The sequence below is a fragment of the Triturus cristatus genome, chromosome 5_2 (genome assembly GCF_964204655.1).
Source record: "Triturus cristatus chromosome 5_2, aTriCri1.1, whole genome shotgun sequence".
Lineage (NCBI taxonomy): Eukaryota > Metazoa > Chordata > Amphibia > Caudata > Salamandridae > Triturus > Triturus cristatus.
Window position 1 is genome coordinate 428,379,146 of NC_140588.1, and position 25,623 is coordinate 428,404,768.

The 25,623-nt window shown below is 42.5% G+C and overlaps 1 protein-coding gene across 1 annotated transcript in view; it reads right to left on the reverse strand.

Moving 5' to 3' along the window:
* PDIA4 (protein disulfide isomerase family A member 4) overlaps window positions 1–25,623 on the reverse strand; it is an 89,321-nt gene that overhangs the window by 50,364 nt on the left and 13,334 nt on the right. Inside the window, exon 3 of the mRNA XM_085607368.1 lies at window positions 3,738–3,943. Within this exon, the coding sequence (XP_085463494.1) occupies window positions 3,738–3,943 (206 nt within the window). The remainder of the gene's footprint in view (window positions 1–3,737; window positions 3,944–25,623) is intronic.

The following is a 25,623-nucleotide window of genomic DNA, read 5'->3' on the forward strand; positions in this document are numbered from 1 at the left end:
ATCCAGTTTGAGATTTGATAACAGGTTACCGAACTGCAAATTGGGCTTCTGTACATTTTTGCGGTCGCAAACAGTGCTATTCTGCGAACCGAGCTGTTGGCACACACACAAAAAAAATAAAAATAAAAGCATTGCACTTCTGGCCCCAGAACACTAAATTTATGCTAGTAAAATTCCTGGAATAAAATCTGCAAATCAAGATAAATAATGCATTTTTGTACACAGTTCCTACTTAGTGGTGTAAAGGTTTCTCAAGAGACTCTGGTCATCCTGCATTAAATACTGACTCAACAGCCTTGATCTACATAGTTGATAAACTGTAGCTTGTGAAAAACAGATGTGCCCGGCAGCCATCCTTATCACCAGCCAAACTCCAGGTAAATCCGCTAGAACAGGTCAGGTGCAAACTCAGCACCAGTCACACTCAAAGGTGACTGCACTCCTGCCACCCCATCACAGCATGGACCACAAATTGTTTATCAAAGCGCAAAAAACTGAGTTTGCTCAAGCCTCCTCTTCAATAACCTTATTGCAAGGATAGAGCTTTAGTTTACTGTAAGGCACTAAATGTTAACACAACAACCTCCTGCCATGCCCATTCTTGACAGAGACCACCTCATTCAGGACAAAAGGACTGTTGCATAAACAGCTAAAACAGGGTGGCAAATAAAATGTACACACTATATTGTTGATCAGAAAGATGGTCAGTATGTTTTTTTACTCCATTTAGTTTTTAAAAAGCAGCAAGTATGTTGCCTTTCAAATCTGAAGTACCCATCTGGGGATGCCGGACTCTTATCATGTAGGCATCCAAGATCCAATTTCTCTAGAAATCCTAACAAAATAAATAATCTTTGTGTGAGGAAACGATACGAAACATACAACATGTTCAAAAGAACCAGTTTTCCACGCCATCACATTCAATCAGCGTGTCTTCTTCCTCTTGATTTTGCACTCATACAGCCCTACCCAAAGTTCTTATAATGCCGCTCAATTCTGTATTTTTCTTGCCTTATCCGGACATGATTTGATTAATTACCTGGATTATAGACAGGGGTCACCTGCAACAATTCCGTAGTGTGCATTTAATTTATGAATCCGTCTCCATTCAGCTGCTGCACTTTGATCACAAACCTAATCTCTGTTTTTTACTTAAAATCTATCAAATCAATACATAGTAAATCTTGGCCCCTACGCATTTATCTGATAGATATTTTTGATAAATGGGAGCTCAAATATACCTGTGGGCAAAACAGCAAGATGTTCGGATAAACCCCCCCCCCCCCCCACATACACACACATCATAGTATAATGTGTATGTGTGCTTCTGCAGTCTGTGCTGATCATTAAGAGAAGGGATGAAATAACCATTAATTGTAGACCAATTAGCAAATCGCTTAGAGTCCAGAAGCAGTAGTGACGTACGGCAAGTTTCTAGAGACTGTCTGAGTGATACGGTCAGCGTTTTGGTCCTGCTGCAACGTCTACGGAGCGGAGGGGGGCCAAGGCAAGGCAAGGCGAGACACGGAGCGGCGGCAGTGAGGAGAAGGTTGGGAGACCGCGGCCGGGAGGCCATATCAAGTGCAAGTACCCCCCGCCGAGGCAGAGCCACTCATCCACCTTACTGGCTCTTGTGCGTGCCTACCTGCGGTGATCCGCATCCCTAACCACAGCTACATCCACACTGACCGCGCTGTTTCCAACCAGTTGCTACCACCTGGTCACCTTGCTTCCCTGTAAACCCACCGCGACAGCAGTCCCTCAGCTCACCGCGCTTTCACCCAGCCAGCCAACCTGTACCCGCAAATAGAGGGCGAGCATGGCAGTCAAAAAGGCTTCCGCAAAAGCGGGTGCCCCACTCTTCTTGGCAGAAGCAGTGTGCCCCAGTCACCCCTGCGACCAGTGACCAGCATCTGAAGCCATTCATACCCAGCATGCCCTTGCTCTGGAGCTCCTCCGCCTCTCCACCTTCCAGCTCTGTCAGCTAAGCCGGGGACTGGGACTAGCTGAGCCGCCACCACAACTTCAGACAGTAGCTACAGCCACAGACCAATCGTAGCCACAGTTGAGCCCCCTAACCCGTCTAAGCTCTCCTGTGGGCCCCCTGAAAAAAAATCTCTCTCTCTCAAACTCTGGGCAGCACCATTATTAGAGCCTATAGCATCCTGTTTAATATACAAACCTATGACTCAGCAGTTCAGATTAGTTTGGAATTCTGGCTCACTAAATAACACTGTGCAAGATAGGGGCCTACATAAACTATTGGCACAAAGTCAGGAACGCACCCACAAACACTTTAAACCATCTACTCTGGTAAGAACTACAGCATCTATCAACATCGCCGGCCAGAGACTTTTTAAAAACAGTTTCCCAACTTTGGGACACTTCAAACAGCCACGCTCTTTTTGAAAAGGGAGTGCGAAGAACTATTAGGAGCCACTCTCTAATAGAAGATATAGCCGCCTTTGCCAAAAGGAGCCATGCATGGATGACCATCAATGGTTACGAAACACTCCACCCGCAAATATACTTCAACCTGGGTTATTCAAGCATCACAGAAGAAAAATTTCTTAAACATAGTCTGGGAAAACTTCCTGCATCTCTCACCATGGCTGAGGGGACAAACCTCAACGAGCTGCCGTCTTTGCAGAGAAGGAATGGAGGACATGGCACACTTGAAGAAAGGGGTCAGTTGCTCAAACCACTATTCAACATCCTCAGGATTCGCACGCGGAGACGAGCAGTGATAGCATGCTTTAAACCAACAATCCCCAGCTGAATTGAGAGCTGGTGAACTTTTTAACCCTGGCAGAAAAAAAGAAAACTGCAGAGTTAACACAGATGAGGCCCTAACGGCCGGCCTGGAATGGAGGACCACCAAACAGAACAAGATCAAGTAGGCTGTGCGGTCCCCACAAATTTGATCTTTTCTATTAACTTTTAGCACACTGAATGATTTTATAGAACGGAGCTTTATTTAAATGTATTTTGTAAACGGTTTTAATTAACCATATACAATAAATGTTACTTACAATTAGCAATACAATACTAAATGTTTACTAATTAGGTTAGATGCACTGTTCTTATAGCAATGCAACTTCCCTCAGACTGCTTTCCTCTCCTGCCATCCTGTAAATGTCGGAGTGACCAGCTGGCTGCTCCGATCACACTCTGGTTTCTCAGAGATTATCTCCGTCTCCCTCTATTGAGTAGTCTACCCTCTCTGCATTCTTCTAATGCTGGACAGTACTGCACTAACTTGAGGCCTACCATGATGAAGGGGGTGGGAAGTGGGAAAATGGGTTTTCTTGATAGTGAAGGAAGTGAGGGAAGGTGGCAAAATGATATGGGAGAGCATATTTGTATGGAGCAAACAGTAATGCAGGAGAGGACAGGTACAAAGGTGCCTGGGAGCAAAGAATGACTTTTGGAGGAAGGAAATCTGAACATAGGGTAACAGACCTGAGGGACTCCAACATCCTGACATGTTTATTTGAAATTATGTACGATATTAAATAACCCAGACTATTCAATAATTAGATTATTACCAAACCAATCGTTTTTTGTAATGCACAGTATGCCTTGCTATTCGTCGGTTTCATCCTTTTGCCTATAATGTTTACAGCACCTGGTGGGTGGCACGGCCTATCAGAACATGATGTTTGTGTGTGTTCTTACATTGGTTGTTGGGTGGTGTTACTATGGAGTAACATTTGCTGGTGTGTGGGCTGGCTTACCATCTTCTGTTCTTGCTCCTTCATAATCCACAGGCTGCCCTTTTTTCAGAATTTTGATTGTTGGATAGCCACCGACATCAAAACGACCGGCAACAGCGGTTGCCACTGTTGCATCTATTTTTGCCACAGGAATAGGTGGGTCGTTCTCCTTTAACGTCTGAGCTATTTTTTCATATTCAGGAGCAAATTGCTTGCAGTGACCACACCTGAGACCAGGAAAAAAAAAAAAAAAAAAAAAACATAATGAACAACTTTGACAAAGAAAGATATTTTAAGATAGTAGGAGCACAAGGATAAACCACCTCTTATTGAAGAAAATTATGGTAAGAAAAAAAAAAAAAAAAAAAAAAAACATAAACACAAAAAGGAGGACAAGTGCTGCATTCTAAGAAAAGGGACAACCTGAATGGCACACTTGCAGTAACCTTATAACCAAATTAAGTTTCTTTGGAGGTCTCCTCTTTTGCTGGACTTGAAGTACCCAGTTCTGGGTTTTATAGGTGCTTGTTAATAGCGTTCATTTAAATTAGTTCAAGAGAAGTAAACTCACTATTAGTCCTAGATTGCTCTATTCTGCTAAACAAAAGCACAATAGAGCAATCTAGGGTTATATTATGGTACACTGCCAACACAGAGCAAACCTAGTTACCATTTACTGACCAAGGAGGTACCAGGGACCCCAATTACATATTGCCCCACATGCCTATGAAGAGGTTTATTAAAAATTACAATGTCCACATACAGTATACCTAATGATTAGATTTATGGGAGTCTTGTATCACCACTCACTAGCATTCTGAAGTCACGCTCACATAAAAAAATTGATTGGTTCTACAGCAGTGTTTCCCGAACTGTCGCGCCAGCTGATTTGTGGTGGGTTGACAAAGTCCAAGCACTAATGCGACTGTGTAGGGTGTTTTTTTTTTTAACTACACAACAAAAAGGTAAATAAACCTGTATGCCTCCAGCAATAAAAAAAGCAAAACAGAAGCACTTTTTGTAATCCAGAAGTGTGCTGGATTTTAATAGGATCAAAACAAATTAAGACACATATTTGGAGATGCACAAATTATAACTATTCACAGAAACCAGATTTCCACACATCATTTGTGTACTATATAATTTTTTATCAGCAAAACTACGTCTTTGCAAATTTAGTGGCCATTTCAATGGAAAATGTGCCATCAGTAAAAGACAATGCACTACCACACGATGCTTTAGTTGCATTCAAAAATCCTGCCGCCTTATGTTCTTTAAAGATAGTTGGGACGTGAAAGTTTGGGGTTCTAAAAACTGGATTGAGTTGCTTGAAAGTTTGAGAACCCGTTCTACAGCTATTGCATAAGGTGGGTTCTGCATATAAAACTTGTTTAGCCTCTGCAGAGACTAATCTAGTCAGCCCCGATATGTCAAACACTTCTGTGCAAACCTGCTTTGCCTAGAACCTACTCTGCTATTTTATCTACACTTCAGCACGTGCTTTTCAATACGTTATTTTATTATTTCTTTAGCATAAAGGTGCAAACATGCTGTTCCCAAATACCCACTTCAGCTGCAAATGCAATTTTAAATGTCAACACAGTTGTACAGCGCTTTGCCACACCTTGGCGTCTAGCAGAACATGAAAAATAAAAAACAAAATAAAATAAGCAGGTAAATCCAAAACCAGACTGACAATATTATGCCTAATGCTTGTTCCTAGATGAGCCATGGAAATGGATGCTGCCCAAAAGCAAATAGGCAGTGCATCTCAGCTTATGTGAAATTGTATTTTTAGTACAATAATCTGATCTGTGGGTTACTGAGAGCGAATAAATATCAGAGAAGCTGTGAAATATAAAACGTGTCCCTGTACATATGCTATGAAAAGTAGCTTGTGCCCTATTAGGACAGTCAACTCACCACAAGCTTTGATTTTTCTCAATTCCCGGAACTTCACCCCTACTTCTTTCTCCAAGTAGAGCTTCCCATCTGCACCATAAAAGGCGATGTGCCAGCCACAATCCGTTTTTAGGTCGAGGACCGTCCGGTCTGCCGAAGGCAGAACCGGAAGTCGGAGATTTAATGTTTTGGAGAAGAGGGGCTTGCACCCCGCCCCTCTTTTCCATTGGCTGGCCTCTTGAATACTGGCCAGCCATTGTAGAAGAGCTTCGTCACTCCGAACAGGCCCCGTCCTTTTCGGATTCGGGGGCGTGTTTTTTGCAACTTTTCTGATTATCTCCTCCAGCCAATGGCAAGAGGAGAACACGCCCCCGAATCCGAAAGCGCCGCTGCCTTTCTCCGAGGCATTTCTGCTTCGCCTCGGAGAAAGGCAGTGGTGTGCTTGTTGGGGGTATTTGTTGTTTCCGTTGTGCGTGGTCACGTGTGGATATATCCACATGAACCACGTACATGTGTGCACCGATCGGAATTATTGAGGACGGTTTCACTCATTTTGTTATTGCTTTCTATGGTTTTACCCTTCTTCTTCCAGTCTCCTGTTTACTCCTGTAATGTTCTATTTCAACGTAACTGGTTCTATTGTACAGCGCTCTAACACCTTCAGGTAAAGTCCGCGCTATATACAAATGCATTAAATACATAAATAAACATTTACACACGTCCCCATCCTGACTGGGGTGGGGAGGGGGGACCACTCGCCAGTCAGCCAGTTGCAAACTTCTTTATCACCTCTCCCCTCCCCCCCAACACACACAGACACACCGGCCCCCTCCCCCAGTACCACCCCCTGCATCTTCAGGAAGAAATAACTGACGTCATATATTGGTGAGTTCACTGGCACTTTGATGGTGATCACGTGAAACAAGGAGACGGCTGCGCGAAGACACAGGCAGAAATCTGCACAATTGCTGCGCCGGTTGGTGTTCTCGGCTGGTGAAAGGACCCCGCGGTGCATCAGGCAGACCCCCTCTTGGGACGAGGAGGAATGTGACAACAAAGCCCCATTGATGACGGGTCCTTTCTAGGGCACAGCTGCAGGACAGCTCAGGGGACAGGAATGAACCGGTTCTGCTGCTTCTTTCATGACTAACAAGCCAGGATAGGGGGCGTAGCCTCTCGGGTCATGGTGTGCATATAACCTGGTGTGCGGCTGCGGTGGAGTATCAAGTCTCTGAGGAAGTCCGCCGAGGAGCACACATTGCAGCACAGACACGCGCAATCACACTCACCATGGGGGTAAGTATAGCCTGTTCTCTAGCTCGTTGTGTTAATGTGTCTGCTGCAGAGATCTGTGTTCAACTTGCAGAGAATTCTTTCGATTCTTGGCAGGATGGGCTTCCTCCGGTGTGGCAGTGGGGGCCACAGCTTTCCAGGCACCCACAGCCGCACCGAGCACTTCACAGGTCTTTAAAAGACCATTTGCTTGTTAATGAGGCTTTGTTGTTTTTTCGCCCCTGCTTCTCCACCCTGCCTATTGTTGGAACAATTAGCCCCCTACGAAATTATTTGTTCTTAGCGGAGTGTGCAGACAGGTAAAACCCCAGTGTTAGGGACACTCTCCCATATGTACACAGAGTGGTCTTCGCAGGGTGTGCGTCCTCCGAGTGTGCACATGGGTGCACTCACTATTCTACAGTGTGAAGTTACAGGTATCACATATGGAGGATGGGTGAGTGTGCAGACAGGTGAAACCCCAGTGTTAGGGACATTTTCTTGGATGTACGCACCGTGCTCTTCCCAGGGTGTGCGTGCTCTGAGTGTGCACAGGGGTGCACTGGCTACTCTCTAGTGTGAACAGTTACAGGTGTGATATCTGCAGGATGCCTGAATGTGCAGACAGGTTAATCGCTGTGTAAGGGACACTGTCCGGGATGTAGGCACAGTACTGGTTTCAGGGTGTATGTGCTCTGAGTGTGCACAAGGGTGCACTAGTTACTCTCTAGTGTGAATAGTTACAGGTGTGATATATAGAGGATGGCTGATTGTGCAGACAGGTGAATCCCTGTGTTAGGGACACTGTCCCGGATGTGTGCACAGTACTGTTTTCAGGGCGTACGTGCTCTGAGTGTGCAAAGGGGTGCAGTGCACTAGTTACTCTCTAGTGTGAACAGTAACAGGCGTGATATATGGAGGATGGCTGAATGTGCAGACAGGTGAACCCCAGTGTTAGGGACACTGTCCGGGGTGTACACACCGTGCTCTTCCCAGGGTGTGCTTGCTCTGAGTGTGCACAAGGGTGCAGTGCACTAGCTACTCTCTAGTGTGAACAGTTACAGGTGTGATATATGGAGGATGGCTGTGTGTGCAGACCGGTGAATCGGGACACTGTCCCAGATGTGTGCACACTGCTCTCCGCAGAAGCTCACGTTCACTGGAGCCATCTTAGATGTGCTGCATTTTTAGGTCTCGACTAGCGAAGGCTGCGCTTGCGCAGTCTCGCTCGCGAGATTTAATGACTTGGGAGTAGTGGGGCTTTAACCCGCCCCTCTTCTTTCCTCTTTTCCATTGGCTGGCCTCTGAAATCCTGGTCAGCCATTGGAGAAGAGGTTTGTCTCTCCAAACAAGCCCCGTCCTTTTGCGATTCGGGGGCGTGTTTTTTCGATTCTTTCTCTGGGCGTGTTTTTTTTCTCTCCTCCAGCCAATGGCAAGAGGAGAGAAAGAAAAACACGCCCCCGAATCCTAAAACAACGCTGTGTTTCTCTGAGGCATTAACCTCGGAGAAAGGCAGTGGTGTGCTTGTCCTCTCCCCCTGCTCTCTCCTCCGCCCTGCACTCATCTACCGTCCGCTCTCTTCCTGAGAGGCCCTCGAAAACCCACTCTTTACCCGCCCATGGTATCGTCCCTCCTCTTCCATGGTAACACTCTGTTCTATCATTCCGGTCGTCATATTCTTGCAGCGCTATGGCCGGTGTAAGTTTATTAGGAGATACGGCCCAGTTTGAACAAACCAAACTCTGAGTCGTTGCACGCAGCTATTTCCTCATTCGCTCCACTGATCCTATGGTTAGCCAAGGCCCTACTGCACTTTCCTTCCGTATTCCCCACAGAAGCACGCCGTTCCTTTGTGCTGATCTGGTTCCCCAGTTAGCTTTACGGCTTGCCTTCTCTTCTGGTGTTATTGCTTCACACTCGCCGTACCGGCGTTTTTACTTCCGCTACTTCGCAGGCAGTGCGTTAATTCCCCTTGTACGCGGGGTCCTCGAGAGAAGGACAGCGCTGGGGTACTGCGGTGTGTGAGAGCTGAATGTTTATAGGAATTCAAAGGTAAACGTTCCCTGCTTCCTAACGCGCGGAAGAGCAGGCACTTCTGCGTTAGACCTGGGCCTTTTCTTATGGTGTTCCACCTACGTTTTATACCCATGAGTGCCCCGGCGGTCAGCAGCGAGCGGTGCCACTTCTGCTGCGAGTACCAGCAAGTTGTGTTTCTTGAGGCTGCCAAACCTAAGAGGGTTATACCGTGAATGTAAACGTTGTTTAATGAAATAGTTCAAATTGCAATATTTGATAATCTGCAGGCATTGTTTATTTGATATTAACTGCAATTGTATCCACCGATAAAAGACTCTGCCAAAGTTCCTGCCTCGGACTCCGAGTTTAGATCACGCAGTTGGTACCTTAGCGTTAACCAATTGCAACGACACCGTAATTGGCGGGTCGTGGGGTGGCAGTGTAGTATAATTCGGTTCACTGGTGCAGTTATTTGTATACCGTTTGTATAGTAGATTGTCATTACTCTGCTTTCGTGCAGACCGCCGTTTGTGTACTTCGCACCAGCTGGGAGTCTGCTCATTCACTACTTTCAGGAGATGAGTGCCAGTCATTTTAGATAAAAGGGCTGACTATTCTGTACTAAAATGTATACAGTTATGCTTTGTAAGCAGGGGCCTTGGGGGAGGGAGTGTTTGGGGGGGGCGGGGTTTGTGCCTCCAATCTGTATTATGTCGCTTTTATTTTTTTCAAGCTCTTCGAGCCAGCGGGGTGCGGAGACGCCGGCATCCTAAAAACGGGCCCTGAAATGATAGCTATAGAATAATGTCATGAGCAAAGCCAATAGCTCTAACTTTAACAATGCCGAGACCGTTGCATTGTAAATGCTTGTTCTAATCTTGTGCCTGCCCCCTGGGCTCCGGCTCATTCATGGGATGGGCAGGGCAGGGCAGCGAAGCAGACTCCATCGGTGCGAACCAGGGGTATAGCACTAGTGGAGTAGATGCTCATGATGCACACTCCTGTCCCCTCTTCATTGGAGGTTAGGGGAGTGGAGGTGAAGTGTGGGCTTGTACTTTAATCATCCTCAGTCATTAAAGTCAGCCAATAGAATGAGGACACTGACGAGTGTGCTCACGCTTCAGCTACTCTTTTTTGTTGTTTTCCAAAGTAGTCTAATGCAGGTGAAGGCAGCACCCTGTCATGTCCTGGACAGGGGAATTCTGATGTTCCGACCCCTTGGTATGCTATAGCTGCTCATGTTCCAGGCATGTGGTGATGGTGCTTAGGGTGCATACTAGTTACATCTGTTTGCCAAAAGTAACCTGCAAGGTGCAGGCAGTCCCAGCTGTGAGAGCTTACTTCTAATACCATTCCTCTCTGCATCAGGCAGATTCATTGGCCACTAGGACTATAACAGCAATTGCATGAAAGGCAGACATTGAACCTTGTGTACTGTGGCTACTGTGTTCTAAGATGGACAAGCACTCTGAAAAGCAACATCATTCTTCTTTCCCATTCGGGATAGAAGATTGGAGGGCAAACTACAAAAGGAGAGTGAGTGCACCACTGGAATGGTCCTCCATTCGACCCCTCATCTCTCTGGCCTAACTGAAGAGCTTGTGGTTCTTTATAGGTTATGGAAAAGCCCACAGATGTGCATCATGGAAGGCCTTCCTCTCCAATACCTTTGCATTGCTGCAGCCTCCGTGACCTCCGCCTCCTTGGAGGCCTTCATTCACAAGAACAAGTCCCTTGGATATTGTCTGTAACCCAAGGAGAACATTTGTACAGAAGGCTGATGTCAAGGAGATGGTGGGCTACCTCTTCAAACATTTAATACCCACCTCACAAAAAGTTGGCTGCGTGTTCAGCTGTGCAGGAACTCATCAGGAAACAGGAGGATCCAGCATAGTTGTCAATTCCATGGTTCATGACTTGCCTCTATTCCCTGGTCAAGAGATGACTTTATTTCGATTACTTTCAAATGTGACAATGAAAGTATATGCTATCTATGACCTCCGATGACCAGAAGTCTGAGGCAGAGTTGAAAATATAAACCATTGTCTTGCTTCGATCTCAGAGGGTGAATCTATGCAGTTTATGGGTCAAAACATTTTGTAGTCCAAGACTTTCAGATAAGGACAGGAAGCCTTGTAGCATGCCAAGACACCACAAGTAAGTTTTCGGTTTCTCACCATAGAAAGCATTTTACTCGTGCCAAATAGTGTAGGAAATGGAGTTTCTCCATGAGGGAAATCATTTTCCACTGGAGAAAATGGGAAAAAGTTACGCGTATTTGCACTTGCTCTTCAGGTTTTAGCACGAGCAAACGTTTGCAATTAGTATGATTTCCAGTCCTTGGCAGGAGCAGATTTTCAAAGGGGGGGGGGGGCGGGGGGGTAGGGAGGGGAGGAGTGTACATGCGTTGGCGAATTTCCTAAAATATGTATGCTTGTGGGTGTGCACAAATGGACAGGAATTCCACTTTTCAACTGCTTTTAGCCCATGGGAGCTCTGTGTAAGTAAATCTTTGAGTGTAAAACAGCTTCTGACTTTGGTTGCCACGGGTACACGCATAAATTAGATTTGAGAATCGGGCCCTTAACATATTGACTTAGACATGGCCCTACATGGTTCATTTAGCTGTAAAATGTAAAGTAGTCATTGATTTAGTGCTTGGTATATGCTCAAACGAATGACAAACATGGGAGCTAAGGCATAGGGCAACAGGTGACTTGTCCAAAAACTACACAACCTGCTCAGGTAGAGAAGGTCAGACTGAGTGCTGTTACTGTGCCCCACTTGGCAATCTAGGCACTGGATCGCAAATGCAATTTGGGTTTATTTTACAGCATTTTGTGAAATCATGTAAATGTTTAGAAGTAGAAATTTCTAAAGCATTTTACTAATTTCATCCTCAGAAATTAAAGTAAGAGTAGTGGTAGAGCTAGAACAATGGTATAGCTTAAACTCTACTATAATCACAACTTCCACAAATCACAAAAGTGCTGTCATATTCATAGCCTTGCCGCGATCAGAAAGCTGCCCTTAGCAGAGACCAGTCATGCACAAACCTGTGACTAATCAAATATTTGGCAGAAACAAAGTTATGTTCACCACCATTAGAAATGTGGCACAATTAGCGCCCTTTTAGAATCAGAACCTTGTACAATATGAACCCTGGCATAACCAGAGAAGATGTCTCTTAGATAAGATATGAGACTGCTGGCATATTGGTCACCTCACTGCATGGCATCAACTGCGACAAGTTGGTTGTTATACAGAGCAAGTAGATTTTTGCATCACTTTGAAGAGTAGCTATTTATATAATTCCACACCCCTGAGATCAACTGCTATGCGAACACCTCCAACTACACTCTACAAAAGGATTCTGCCGCCGGTTCATGGAGGGGAGTTTCAGATTTTAAAATAGCCTACAAGATGCCTTTCTCCTTATGCCGATAGGAACTTTTCAGGAGTTGTGTGGCGGACAACCATTGGTATTTCATAGTGTGGCCCTTCAGCATGAAAAATCAGATTTTCTGGTATTCACAAAGGTCCAGGCAATTCAGATTGCCTATTACACAAGGAAAGTGTAATGATTCGTCTGAAGCGCAAAGATCCTCTAGTACATACCCTATACCAGAATTAGGCTCAGAGGTACCAGCTGACTGACTGCTCAGCTGCTTGTTTGTTCGTCTGAAACATGAACGCATCGCTTGTGGTGCAATGGGTTGCCTGCACATGGATTTTTTTGGCTGGCATATCCTCCAGCATGGGACCTGGCACTGAGTACCTTCCAAGCATTCCTTCCAGCGATGAAGGATTTCACTGCAGTGCTGGTTATCCGTAGACAGTTGATTGGAGTCTCTGCCCTCCTGATCAAGCGGCAATGACCACTGTGGCAGGCAACATTGGATGCAACTTCAACTCAAGATGGCTGGACTGAGATTTCAAGCCAAGGGATCCTTTTTCATGGACAGACGCTGTTGTTCCCCCCCCCCCTACCCCCACAAGATATTTAATATCTGAAGAGGGTCCGGGAAAGGAGGAAAATTACTTTAGAGCAGAGAGGCCAAATGGGCCCCCAGAGCCTCCTGCCAGCAGATATTGGCTGAAGACTTGCTTCTTGTGGACCACTGCAATGCCCTGCTTCTCAAAGCGAGGGGTAGAGACGCTCTGTACTTTGTCTCCGGAGTAATTCATCTTCCCTCTGATCTATTAACTCCCACTTCTTGAGAAAAGATAGACTATATTAAAGAGGCTCTGTTCATAGAGCTACTAGCATTTGGAGCCATCAATTTGGGTTTTCCTTGCTTGCCTGAAAACAGGTGTAGTGGATTCAGCCTTTGGCTCCCTGCACTCATCAAACTTTACCAGAACCTGGATACATTTGAGGAAGAAATCTCAAACTGGCAAAGGATGGCCAGCAATATTCACACCCCCTTTCAAAAACCCAGTTGCACCCGTCAGCACGATGCGACAAAATGGTTCTCCGAAGAAGTCAAGAACGAAAATGGCGAAGAGAATATAAAGAACTCTTCATACAAAATATGAACGATTAATTTTAAAAAAAGCTATCCTTCAAGTTAAAATAACATTCTTCTAAAACAAAGTGTTAATCTCCAACAATAAAACAAAATGAATCTTCAAATTAGTGGGAGAACTATCAGCTCCAGATCGGGTAACACTACCGGTCATTGCAACACAGAAATAATGTGATCACCTACTTTTTTCGTAGCTAAAATAAAGAATACAAGCTACTTTTACCCCCAGCAAATCAGTCACGAAACTCCCTCCAGTAAATTGGAACCACCCTTGAATCAGAACTTTTCCCTGTATCAGCAAAGAACACCCAGCAGAATTAATAATAAAGGTAAAATCTGGTTCCCTTAAATACATATGCCCCCCCTTAAATACAAAAAACATCTTAGACCTTCCCAGAAGTGATCCTTTTACTGTTAAATGCATCCCTCACGCAAGGCTATGTTCCCCAATCACTCAAAGAAGCCATAGTTATCCAGCTACAAAAAAAAAAAAACCAAAAAAAAAAAAAACCAGCTGCTAAAAAACTACAGACCTACCTCCCCCCTGCCCTACCCTGCAAACCTTTTAGAAGCACATGTAGCAAAACACCTCTGTTTCTTCTTAGAAGAGACAAATTATCTTGACCTCCATCAGGCAGGGTTTTGACCTTCCCACTCTACTGAATCAGTCATTCTCTCAGTGGTAGAGGACATGAGGAATAGGGCAGCATCCAAGCACCGGTCCTGCTAGATCCATTTGCGGCACTGGACACTATGGATCATAGCATTTTGATTGACGGAATCGCCGAAGCAACGCTTTAAAGGACCGGCCCTACACTGGATGAAATCCTTCCTGAAAGACTGAACCCAAGCAGCTCGCCTCTCCCCATACTGCTCATCCAAAGTCCACGTGAACTGTAGAGTACCCCAGTATCAGTCCCTTGAGAAACACTCCAGGAGAAGAAGGTGAAAAATATATAATTATGCTGATGACATACAACTGCTCTTCACCATCGATGAGACACAGGACTCGAGGGAGTTTTTCCAAAATACTATTCTGTACATCAGACACTGGATTAACAGCAATCAGCTAAAACTCAACTCCAATAAAACCGAGATTGTCATAACCAACAACAAAGTAAACCATTGGAACCCAGCCTATTAGTCAACAGATATGAGACCCACAGCTGCCCCTAGGACTGCTGGAAAAAGCATAGGCGTCCAAAGTGATAATAATCTTCATGAAACCTCAGCTAGGCGCTGTGACATCTTCCAGTTTCCTTCAACTTTAGAAAATCAGGAGTCTTTTTAATGAAGGCTAGTCTTCAAATCGTCATTGCACTAATCTTATCTAGAATGGACTACGCAAACGCTTTATATCTGGAACTCCCAAATAAATCTAAATTGTAGACTCCAAATTGCGCAGAGCCAAGCAGCAAAAATCATTTTTCAACAACCACGACACTGCCACATTAAACCTTTAATGAAGTTATACTGGCTCCCAGTGACCCAACGCACCATATTCAAAACAGGTTGCATCATCTTCAAATCTCTCCATAACAAATGCCCCAAGTACATATCTACCAATATTCAAAAATATTCACCGAAACGCAATCTCAGGTCTTCCCAAATGAACCTTCTAATGACCTGGAGATTCAAATGAAAGACTCGGAGTGCTTCGCTTCTCCGTCTAAGGGCCTCAGGTCTGGAATTCACTCCCATCCGCAATTAGACTGGCAGACAACTACACATGTGCTTTAGGAGAATGCTGAAAACTTGTCTTTTTTCTCAGGCATACAGTAGCTAAATTCTTTATCTGATGACAGCTCCTAACCCAGCGCCGAGAGACCTTTTGGTGAGCATGCACCTATAACATAGTTCTAATTGCACCATTACTTTTATAGGTCGAATCCTACCAGATAGTCCAGCTGCCTGGTTGCAAAGACATATTGGAGACATGCTGAAAGCTTCTCTAGGAGTTCATTTCACCCATTTTCTTGGTTTGGAAACTCACATTTGCTTGCTTTCTACTAGCTGCCTTGATCTGTTTCAGGCTCTCCAGCATGTCTTTATCCCTACTGCGAAGCGTAGCATGTTTACAATTGTTCTGACTGGTTCCTTGCATTTTTACACAAGTGTTCGCTTTTTGGGAACTCTTTTTTTAGGAACTCCAGGAGAGTACATGTGTTCAGTTCTCGCCCTTGTATGCTAGTTCAGGAAGCAGTAAACATGCTGTACTTCTTTGAAAAGCTTTACTCCCTCCTATCTTTTTGCCCGACTGATTCAACTGCTCTGCCAGTACATAAATGTCACATGCCTGTGCGGAATAACGTTCTAGCAACAAGCTTATTTTTGGTCAGTGCTCTTTACTAATAGTATAACAACCATCCTCTTTCTCAAGTTCACACTCATAATATAGGCGCTGGAAGTAGGGACCTGGGTGGAGGTTGGGGGCTGAAGCATCCCCAAAATAACCATGCTGGAGTTCAGAAGTGAATAAGCAATACACAGGCCTTTAATTATTAGTTATTTTATCACATTTGCTGTAAATTCAAAGACATAGGTGATTTAATAGGCTCAGTCTTCGGAGGGATGGTGGTGTTTACTTTTCTTTCTGACTGCAAAGTGAGAGGGTTTATGTGACAGTTTTGCTGGGTAGTGGGGGGTTGAAAGGAAATGCTGTGGGATATTATTATTTTTTAGCACACAACAAAGTGTAAATGAACTGTACAAATATTTCAGAATATATTAGAATTAGGAAAGCACATATGAGCCACATTTTTCTGATGGGTGTTGGAAACAATTTTTTTAATATGATCAAAGCAAATCAATACACTAGGCTAGTGGTTCTTAACCTGTGGTCAGGGTCCCCTTCGGGCCGAGAAACCTTCTCAGGAGGTTTGCAACTGCTTTGAAAATCAAACATTGACAGATTAATAAATAGTATATATATATAAAAAACCAAAATTACAAATTTTAATATGTTGAGTAATTTTTAAGGAATTGGAAATTGGATGTTAAAAATTAAGTCGATATCCCGAGATTGAGGGACCAGAGCATATGCAAACAGAATACAAAATGGACGATGAGTGGTCTCAATTAAATTTAGAAAAGTACCAACCTTCCCATTATAAAAAAACAAAATTACAAATATATTAAATTTCATAATTTGCATATCCATTTGATGAATGCTTGTTTCTGTGCATTTTTGGGGAGTTCTCACTATAATAAAAAATACTTAGCTTGGGTCACTACCTTCCAATTTAAATTGAAAATGTGTTGTCTATAATGGCAGTGTGCCAATACTCCAGGCTACGACACTAACTTTTGGCAATGCCGGACACCAGCCATGCTGGTGTTCAACATTGCTAAAACACATCGGCACTGCCAATAGGTCTCGCATAAGCGAGACCTACTGACTTTGCCAATGCTTGGCTTACTTTAGTTTCTTGTGAACTGGTCTGGGAAACTTGTTTTTAACCATTCAATCAATTTCACAGAATGTTACTGTAAATAATCCTAGATTATACTTATGGTCCAGTACCTTGGTTGCTAACTATAGGTTCAACGTGGCCGCTAAGTCTGACCTGCTCCACCTGGCCACATTACATATCGTTTGGGCAGATCACTTCATCTTGCTATGCCTTGGTTCACTTGTTTGCCATAATTGTGAGCAAGTGCTAAGTCAATGACTGGCCAAATACTTTTTTATAAGTAAAAGAACTATGTACGGTCTTATCAGGGTAAAAAATGTTATGGGCCCACTTTTCAAAGCAATGGATACAAGTAAGTTTGCCTTACATGCGCAAAAGTTGGTTTTGTATTAAAAAATTTACTTGCATTAAGATTTTCACATGAGCAAATTTGCTACAAGGGGGGGGGGGCTACAGTGGTAGTTACAAGGCTGGAATGAACTCTGGTTTTGTGCAAACCCACAAACTAAAAAAGTTGCAAGTATTTGCCTACTCCTCGTCAACCACTTACAAACATGGTACAGGTGACAAATTTACTAACAAGGGCAAGCACAAACATTTTCAGGGTGGGAAGGGATCTCCCTCTGTGCCGTCCCTGGACATATACAAAAAACTGGTTGTGGGTGAAGGTGTTAGGAGAGGAATTTCTCCATGCGGGAATATATTCCCCGTTTCAGGGGTGTAGGGGTGGAAACTGTTTTAGCAAGTAAATTTGCACTTGCTCTTTCTATTTTTTGCTTTAAACTTGAATATTCATTCTAGATTTGATCGGTGTATGCCTGAAAATGACACATACAGCTTTCCAGGCCTTCTATAAACTAGTGAATTCCTGAAATTCACAAATCTACGCCCAAGCACTTGCAGGTGTACCTTTGCGATTTTGGGTGTGGGGGCACCCACTTGTTTTTTTTTTTTACATGTTAACTGTAATGATGTTACATTGACTATCCATTATTCAGTTTTTTATTTCTAGGAGCAATATATAAAACCACATAAAGCTATGCAAACGAATACATGTTCTCAGGTTAGAAGCACTTTTGGCGATGCATACTACACATATAGATACATATCTTGCCTTAGAGGAAGCAAATTTTCTTTACCATACTGTGGCACTGTAAATTGGCAGCCATAGGTCTTGTGCTGCAAGTGGTTGATCCTGTTTGTCTAGTGGACAAAATAAAAATGAAAGCTAGCTGTTCTTGAGCTCAACAACATGTTTGAGCTGATAGAATTCCCCCCCCTCCCCTGTAAATCTCGGTTTCTTCAAGGCCTTCTCTATGGTGGCCAATTCGACAGTGAGAACACTAGGTGCCTTAGGCTTTTGCTGTGTTTCTCCATGATGTAACTTGGTATTTCACCATGTTCAGGAGGCTACACTCGCTTTTTCAAAAATCCACCCTTGAAGAATGACGCTCGATGGCACAAACTTAAATGGAACATGAAGTACCAGTTTCTCTCGGCAGATCTGCAGATTTTTCATTCTGAGAGGCTGTTCATAAGTCTACAGCAGTTTCAAATCCTCCAGTGCAAGCCTGAGCTGATGAGTCTAAACAGTCATGTCTATCGATCACAGTTGTGTCAGACTAGTGTTTCAGGTCATATTTATGAGAGCTCTACAAGAGAGATGGTGGAGTTTGGGGCGTTTCAATTTCAGACACCGGCCAGGGCTACTGCATTGGATACTCCCACCACATTAGTTTTCCAAAGCAAGCCCGACTTGGCTTGTGACTCAGGTTGCTTTTGGCACTAACATCCTATCTGGTGGTACTGCAGCAAGGGGTGTTTTTATGCTATTCAGAAAGGTCTAGGTCATTCATGAAAATGTGTGGAGCTGTATTACTTAATTAATCTTAAATGGTCTTATGTCCAGTCTGGTGTTCGTGACAAATGCAAGCTGCTTAGGTATATCCTCATTGTGTAAGCAATGGGGTGGGAAGCTGATGGAGATAATGGGTGGATTACTTACCAGTAACACTTGTGCAGGGTTTGCCTTCAAGTTCTGCACTATGGCCTGGCATTGTCAGTAAGTGCTGAGAGACCTCACACCCTTTAAAGGCCATATAGAAGACGGGGCATAGTAAGGGGTGGGGTGATATTAATATGAATGTTGCTTACATGGACTCTCGCACTCGTGTTAAATTAATCCCTGTGAAATTATGTTAAAGTTGGTAGGTGGTACAAGAAGGTAAATCCTCCTGAGTGGGAGGATAATACGTATCCAAAGTCAACAGCGCGATCCTTAAGATTGAGGGGCATCCCCACTTGCACTCAAAAAGCACTGTGTTCAAATAATCATTGTCTTGTCAAAGTTTGTTCAACGATTCAACTTATTATTCAGTAGATTCATAATTTCTTCATTGTCATCATTAATTCCATGTATTTAGCGATTCTTATAATTGTATATACACAGATAAAGGAAACGTTAGGTCAGCATCACAATTTTATAACAGGCGTTATCATAGATCATTTAAATGTTGAAATAAAAAGAGTTACATGTCACTGGAGACAGATTGCCTCAGTCGTCACAGTATTTTATCAATGTCATAATCAACTTATAATGTGCTAATTCCAATTGTATGAATCATGGTCACACTTAGATACAAATATGCACACCAAAAAGATCAATTGCATTAGTAAATCATGTGATTCAGTGTTGTTGCCAACATAACGCGTTGGTGTGGTGGGGAATTAAACACAGTATCCTGAACGTAAATTAAAGTTTGCCAAAATATATACAATTTGTGAGTAAGTTGTTAACCCAAGTTAAATTACGTAATATGCAAACGATCATTAAATTGAATACAAAAAACGCTTACTTGAGTCAATTCGCGTGCAACACCAAGTTGACATGATTAAAGTTTGAACTACCGTTTTTGCTTCATAAACCGTAACATTGATTTCATTCAATGAACTGCGTTAAAAAAAAAAAAAAAAAAATATATATATATATATATATATATATATATCTATATATATATTCACTGAAAAAAACATAGGTTTCACACATGTTATAGTTAGCTGGACATTTTACTGATAAAAAACCAATGAAATTCCCCCGTTATAGTTACTGTAGGCAACTATAACTCACGCGACCGCAATCCTCTGCTGATGCTAATACTGTATTTAGACACTTATTTGCCCATATCTTCTTCCATTAAATTTTAGCTATACATATATTACAAATATTTTTTTTTCATAAAGACACATATGTCATCAGCAGAGGATTACGGTCGCGTGAGTAATAGTTGCCTACAGTAACTATAACGGGGGAATTTCATTGGTTTTTTTATCAGTAAAATGTCCAGCTAACTATAACATGTGTGAAACCTATGGTTTTTTCAGTGAATTAGCAAGGTTTTTTAAATGCTATTTCCTAACTATAACGTGTGTGAAACCTATGGTTTTTTCAGTGAATTTGTACGGTTTTTTAAATGCTAAGTTACTTTACGCCATTTGTGGCGTGCGCGCCCACTTAACGCAGTTCGTTCCGTGCACGGTTTTTATCAACTTTAATAAGCCCTGTACATTTGGTGGCCTTCGGCCACCAAAAGCACAGGGGGTGAGGTCAATGTGGATAGTGTTTTTTTTATTTCGATTTTATAATTTCATGTTGCCAAAATTACGTTTTTTTTCTCTATTAATAAGCCCTGCACATTTGGTGGCCTGCGGCCACCAAAAGCACAGGGGGTGGGGTAAGTGTGGATAGTGTTTTTTTTATTTTTTTACCGTAAGCGTACGGTAAGCTTACGGTAAGCGTACGGTAAGCGTACCCCGCGAAATTGCCGAAAAAAAAATAAAACCGTTTTTGCTCTTGGGGGATGTTTGGGGACTCCCTCAACATGACTATGTGGGAGGGAGTTGTCAAAACAGCCCCGTAACATGTTTTTGGCCATCATGTTTGATAAACAACACTCAGTGCGAGAGACAAAATGGCGGACGCCGCTTCCTGGTTTCGGCCGATTCGAATGTTTACTAAGATCTAAGAGCCAATCAGAATCGCGCTCGCGCACGCCACCGTAAGCTTACGGTAAGCGTACGGTAAGCGTACGGTAAGCGTACCGTAAGCGGGCTCAGATATATATATTGATTTAAAGGCTATTTTCTCAGAATCTACTGAACAGATTTACACCAAACCTACAAAAGGCACTTCCTTGACCTAGGGACTACCTCTCTGCCAAATTTCTAGTAATTCTGTTCAGCCGTTCGGGCTGTAGCTCGTTCTAAAGGTCCTATGGAAAAATGCATGGGAAAAACGCGTTTTGGGACCCCCCTTTTATCTCAGCCCCCGCTTGACGAATCCCCCCGAGACTTTCAGGGTAGGAGCGGAGCGTAGCGCCCCACCTATTTTGAGAAATTCGCAAGGATTCGTCGACCGGCGCCAAAGTTATTCAAAATAGAATGTTGAGGTTTTCCTATGGAAACGTGGTCCTAACTATAACTACCTACTGGCGACCGCCAGTAGGTAATATATATATATATATATTCACTGAAAAAACCATAGGTTTCACACACGTTATAGTTAGGAATTAGCATTTAAAAAACCTTGCAAATTCACTGAAAAAACCATAGGTTTCACACGTTATGGTTAGCTGTACATTTCACTGGTAAAAAACCAATGAAATTCCACGTTATAGTTAGTGCAGGCTACTATCACTCACGCGACCGCAATCCTCTGCTGATGCTAATACTGTATTTAGACACTTATTTGCCCATGTCTTCTTCCATTAAATGTTAGCTATACATATATTACAAATATTTTTTTTTCATAAAGACACATATGTCATCAGCAGAGGATTGCGGTCGCGTGAGTTATCTGTTCAGTATTTCCAGAGAAAATAGCATTTAAATCAATATATATATATATATATATATATATATATATATATATCTGTACGCGCGCAGCGTGCGCGCTGGGTGCGCGCACCTTGCCGTGCGCGAGCGCAATTCTGATTGGTTGTTAGATCTTAGTAAACATTCGAATCGGTCGAAACCAGGAAGTGTCGGCCGCCATTTTGTCTCTCGCACTCTGAGGGGGTGAAAAACAAATGTGGAGAACGTGAAAAGGGGGCAGGGTGGACAGTTCCTGACCCCCTAGCCGTGGTCAGGGGGTCCCAGAAGGTCCCCCAAGGGCCAAAAAACAATTTATTTATTTTTTCGGAAAATCGCCGAGTGCGCGCACCCTGCGCGCACCACCCAAACTGCAAAAATTCTGCGATTTATCGAAAAAAAAAAAAAAATGGCCCTTGGGGGCGAAGCGCTCCGTCAGCGCACGGCACGAACTTTGTAAAGTGGCCGGGCGGTGCGCGAAGCGCACCGTGTGCCGACCGCGCGCGAAGCGCTCCGTGCGTGCACGGCACGAACTGCGTAAAGTGGGCGCGCGGTGCGCAAAGCGCACCGCGTGCCCACCGCGCGCGCACTGTGAAAAAGTTGTTTAAAAAAAATATATTAATAAATACATAACTTCGCATTTAAAAAAACGTACAAATTTCACTGAAAAAACCATAGGTTTCACACATGTTATAGTTAGCTGGGCATTTCCCTCGTAAAAAACCAATGAAATTTCCCCGTTATAGTTAGTGCAGGCAACTATAACTCACGCGACCGCAATCCTCTGCTGATGACGTCAGATATTACATCACTGATGACATATGTGTCTTTCTGAAAAAAAATTTTTTTTTATATATGTATAGCTAAAGATGAATGGAAGAAGACATGGGTAAATATGTGTCTAAATACAGTGATGTAATATCGGACGTCATCAGCAGAGGATTGCGGTCGCGTGAGTTATAGTTGCCTGCACTAACTATAACGGGGGAATTTCATTGGTTTTTTACAAGGGAAATGCCCAGCTAACTATAACATGTGTGAAACCTATGGTTTTTTCAGTGAATTTGCAATGTTTTTTAAATGCTAATTCCTAACTATAACGTGTGTGAAACCTATGGTTTTTTCAGTGAATATATATATATATAGAGATTAGCCCAAACTTCTGGGATTATTTACCTCCGATATGAAGTGTGTAACGGTCAAAAAATAGTCTTACCGGCGTGAATGCTAACGTTTGCGTGTCCATTAAGTTGGGTGAAACCTGGTTTGGTGGTAGAAAGTTTAAATCGCCCGGTAGTCAGTGAGTCAATGAAATCGGAGCTTCACCTAGTTTAAGGAAGAGTTACTGTTGCAATTTCTTGAAACAAAAAGAAATTTGTAAACACCACATTAGATTCAGCGGTGATGAAGGACGCTGTTGCTCGTAGTTTGAAATTGGTTTTATGAACTAAGAGTCCAACCGAAAAAACATTCTACAAAGAACTACAATGGAAATAGGAGAATGTGTATTAAAATGCTAGGTACGTTCATGAGTGAAATTGCAACAGTAACTCTTATATAAACTAGGAGAAGCACCAATTTCATTGGCTCACGGACTTTCCCGGGCCATTTAAACTTTCTACCACCAAACTAGGTTTCACCAAACTTAATGGACACACGGACGTTTGCATTCATGCCGGTAAGACTATTTTTTGACACAGTAAAATGCTTCTTATCGGAGGTAAATCATCCCAGAAGTTTGGGCTAATCTCTTTATTCGTTTTTTTACCGCAGTTCATTGAATGAAACAAATTGAATGGTTTACGAAGCAAAAACGGTTGTTCAAACTTTAATCATATCAACTTGGTGTTACACGCGAATTGACTCAAGTAAGCGTTTTTTGTATTCAATTCAACGATCGCTTGCATATTACATAATTTAACTTAGGTTAACAACTTCCTCACAAATTGTATATATTTTGGCACGCATTAATTTACATTCAGGATACTGTGTTAAATTCCCCACAAAACCAACACGTTATGTTGCCAACACTGAATCACATGGTTTACTAATGCAATCGATCTTTTTGCTGTGCATATTTGTATCTATCAGTGTGACCATGATTCATACAATTGGAATTAGCACATTATAAGTCGATTACGACATTGATAAAATACTGCGACGACTGAGGCAATCGGTCACCAGTGACATGCAACTCTTATTTCAAAGATGAAATTATATATAACACCGGTTATAAAATTGTGATGCTGACGTAACGTTTCCTTTATCTTAACAGTGACTATGCCCCTGATGAAGGGCTAATGCCCGAAATGCACTGAGCTATTGATTATACAATTATAAGAATCACAAAAATACATGGAATTAATTATTACAATGAAGAAATTATGAATCTACTGAATAATAAATTGAATCGTTGAACAAACTTTATTGACAAGACAATGATTATTTGAACACAGTGCTTTTTGAGTGCAAATGGGGGACGCCCCTCAATTTCGAGGATCGCGCTATTGACTTTGGTGATATTAATATGAACAAGTATTGAAAAAGCAAAGTTTGCTAGGGGAGGTAGCGATACTACCTCACTGCCCAACTTCTGGGATGGGGAAGGAAGTATCAGAGTACAGCTGACAGGTATGTAAGCTAACATTTTGTTCAAATGTATATTAAGTGAGGATGACTGGCTACTATCATAGGGCCCCACATAAAACCAAGTAAATAAATTGGCACCATGAAAATTAATGGTAAAATATTCAATTTTCTAATTAAATATTCCCCTTTTACGAAAGAGCTCACTTCAGCTGAGCTCAGAATGTGATGCTGGAATTATAATTACATACATCCAATAGATGTATCACAAGGCTTAAGTACAACAATATTTACCACCACCTTAAAACAATAAAAAAGAATAATGATAAAGAAATTAATGTCCACATAAACGTTACAAATGTGACCTCCATCTGCAGACCAGTAAAGATTATATTACACTTTTCTGTCATATTCTTTGAATGTTTTCTCATTCATGGAGCTCTAGAGACCGTTCCTTCCAGAGAACCGTCAATTACTTGCAAGATTAGTTTGGGCTCACCACCAGTGCGTCCCTGCTACTTCGTGAACCTCCGTGATCTGCATCAGCGAACATCCAATTAATTTTAAATAATTAATGGTCAGCAAAAAGTATGGAGACGACATTGGGAAGATACTTTCTGGCATAACTGTGTTGGATTTAATCATTCACTACAGTGAAAGATATAAATCCATTGAAAAAGGTATTTTAATTATTCAATAGGGGCTTTCATCACTAATATTTACTTAAGGTAGCTACAGCACTTTAAATTTTATTAATTAAAATGTCCCACTGTATTTTCGTACGTATTAGATAAGAGGATTGGTGTTATTTCGGACTTTGGGAGCTGTAATGGGTTTACTTATAGTACTGGCCCATGTAAAATCTTTTCTGCATCTTTTAGTGAGCCAGTCCGGATCAGTAATATATTATTGAAAGATCTTCTCCTGTTTTGGCGAAGATATTGAATAATCTTTTAATAAATAGCAGGGCAACACAAAAGAACGAAATAATTGTATTGACAACTTAAACTCTATACATAAGAGTGTGTTCACCTTTTATGACAAGTAACCTATTGATTAACTTTTTGTATGTCAATATTTTAAAAAGTCAATCCAAAGTTCGTGAAAAAATGTTTATTCAAAACCAACTAATGGAAACAACTAAAGATAGAAATGTATCTAGCTTCCAGTTAGGACTCGAGAGAAAACACGTGATTACACATGATTGATAGCATGAAATTATAGAAGCAAGGAAAAACAAATTTCCAGTATTAAAATGGAACACTAAGTCCTAGCAAGGGGTAAGTACACTTTTTATTGTGTAATGGAGTGAAAGCAGGTTCA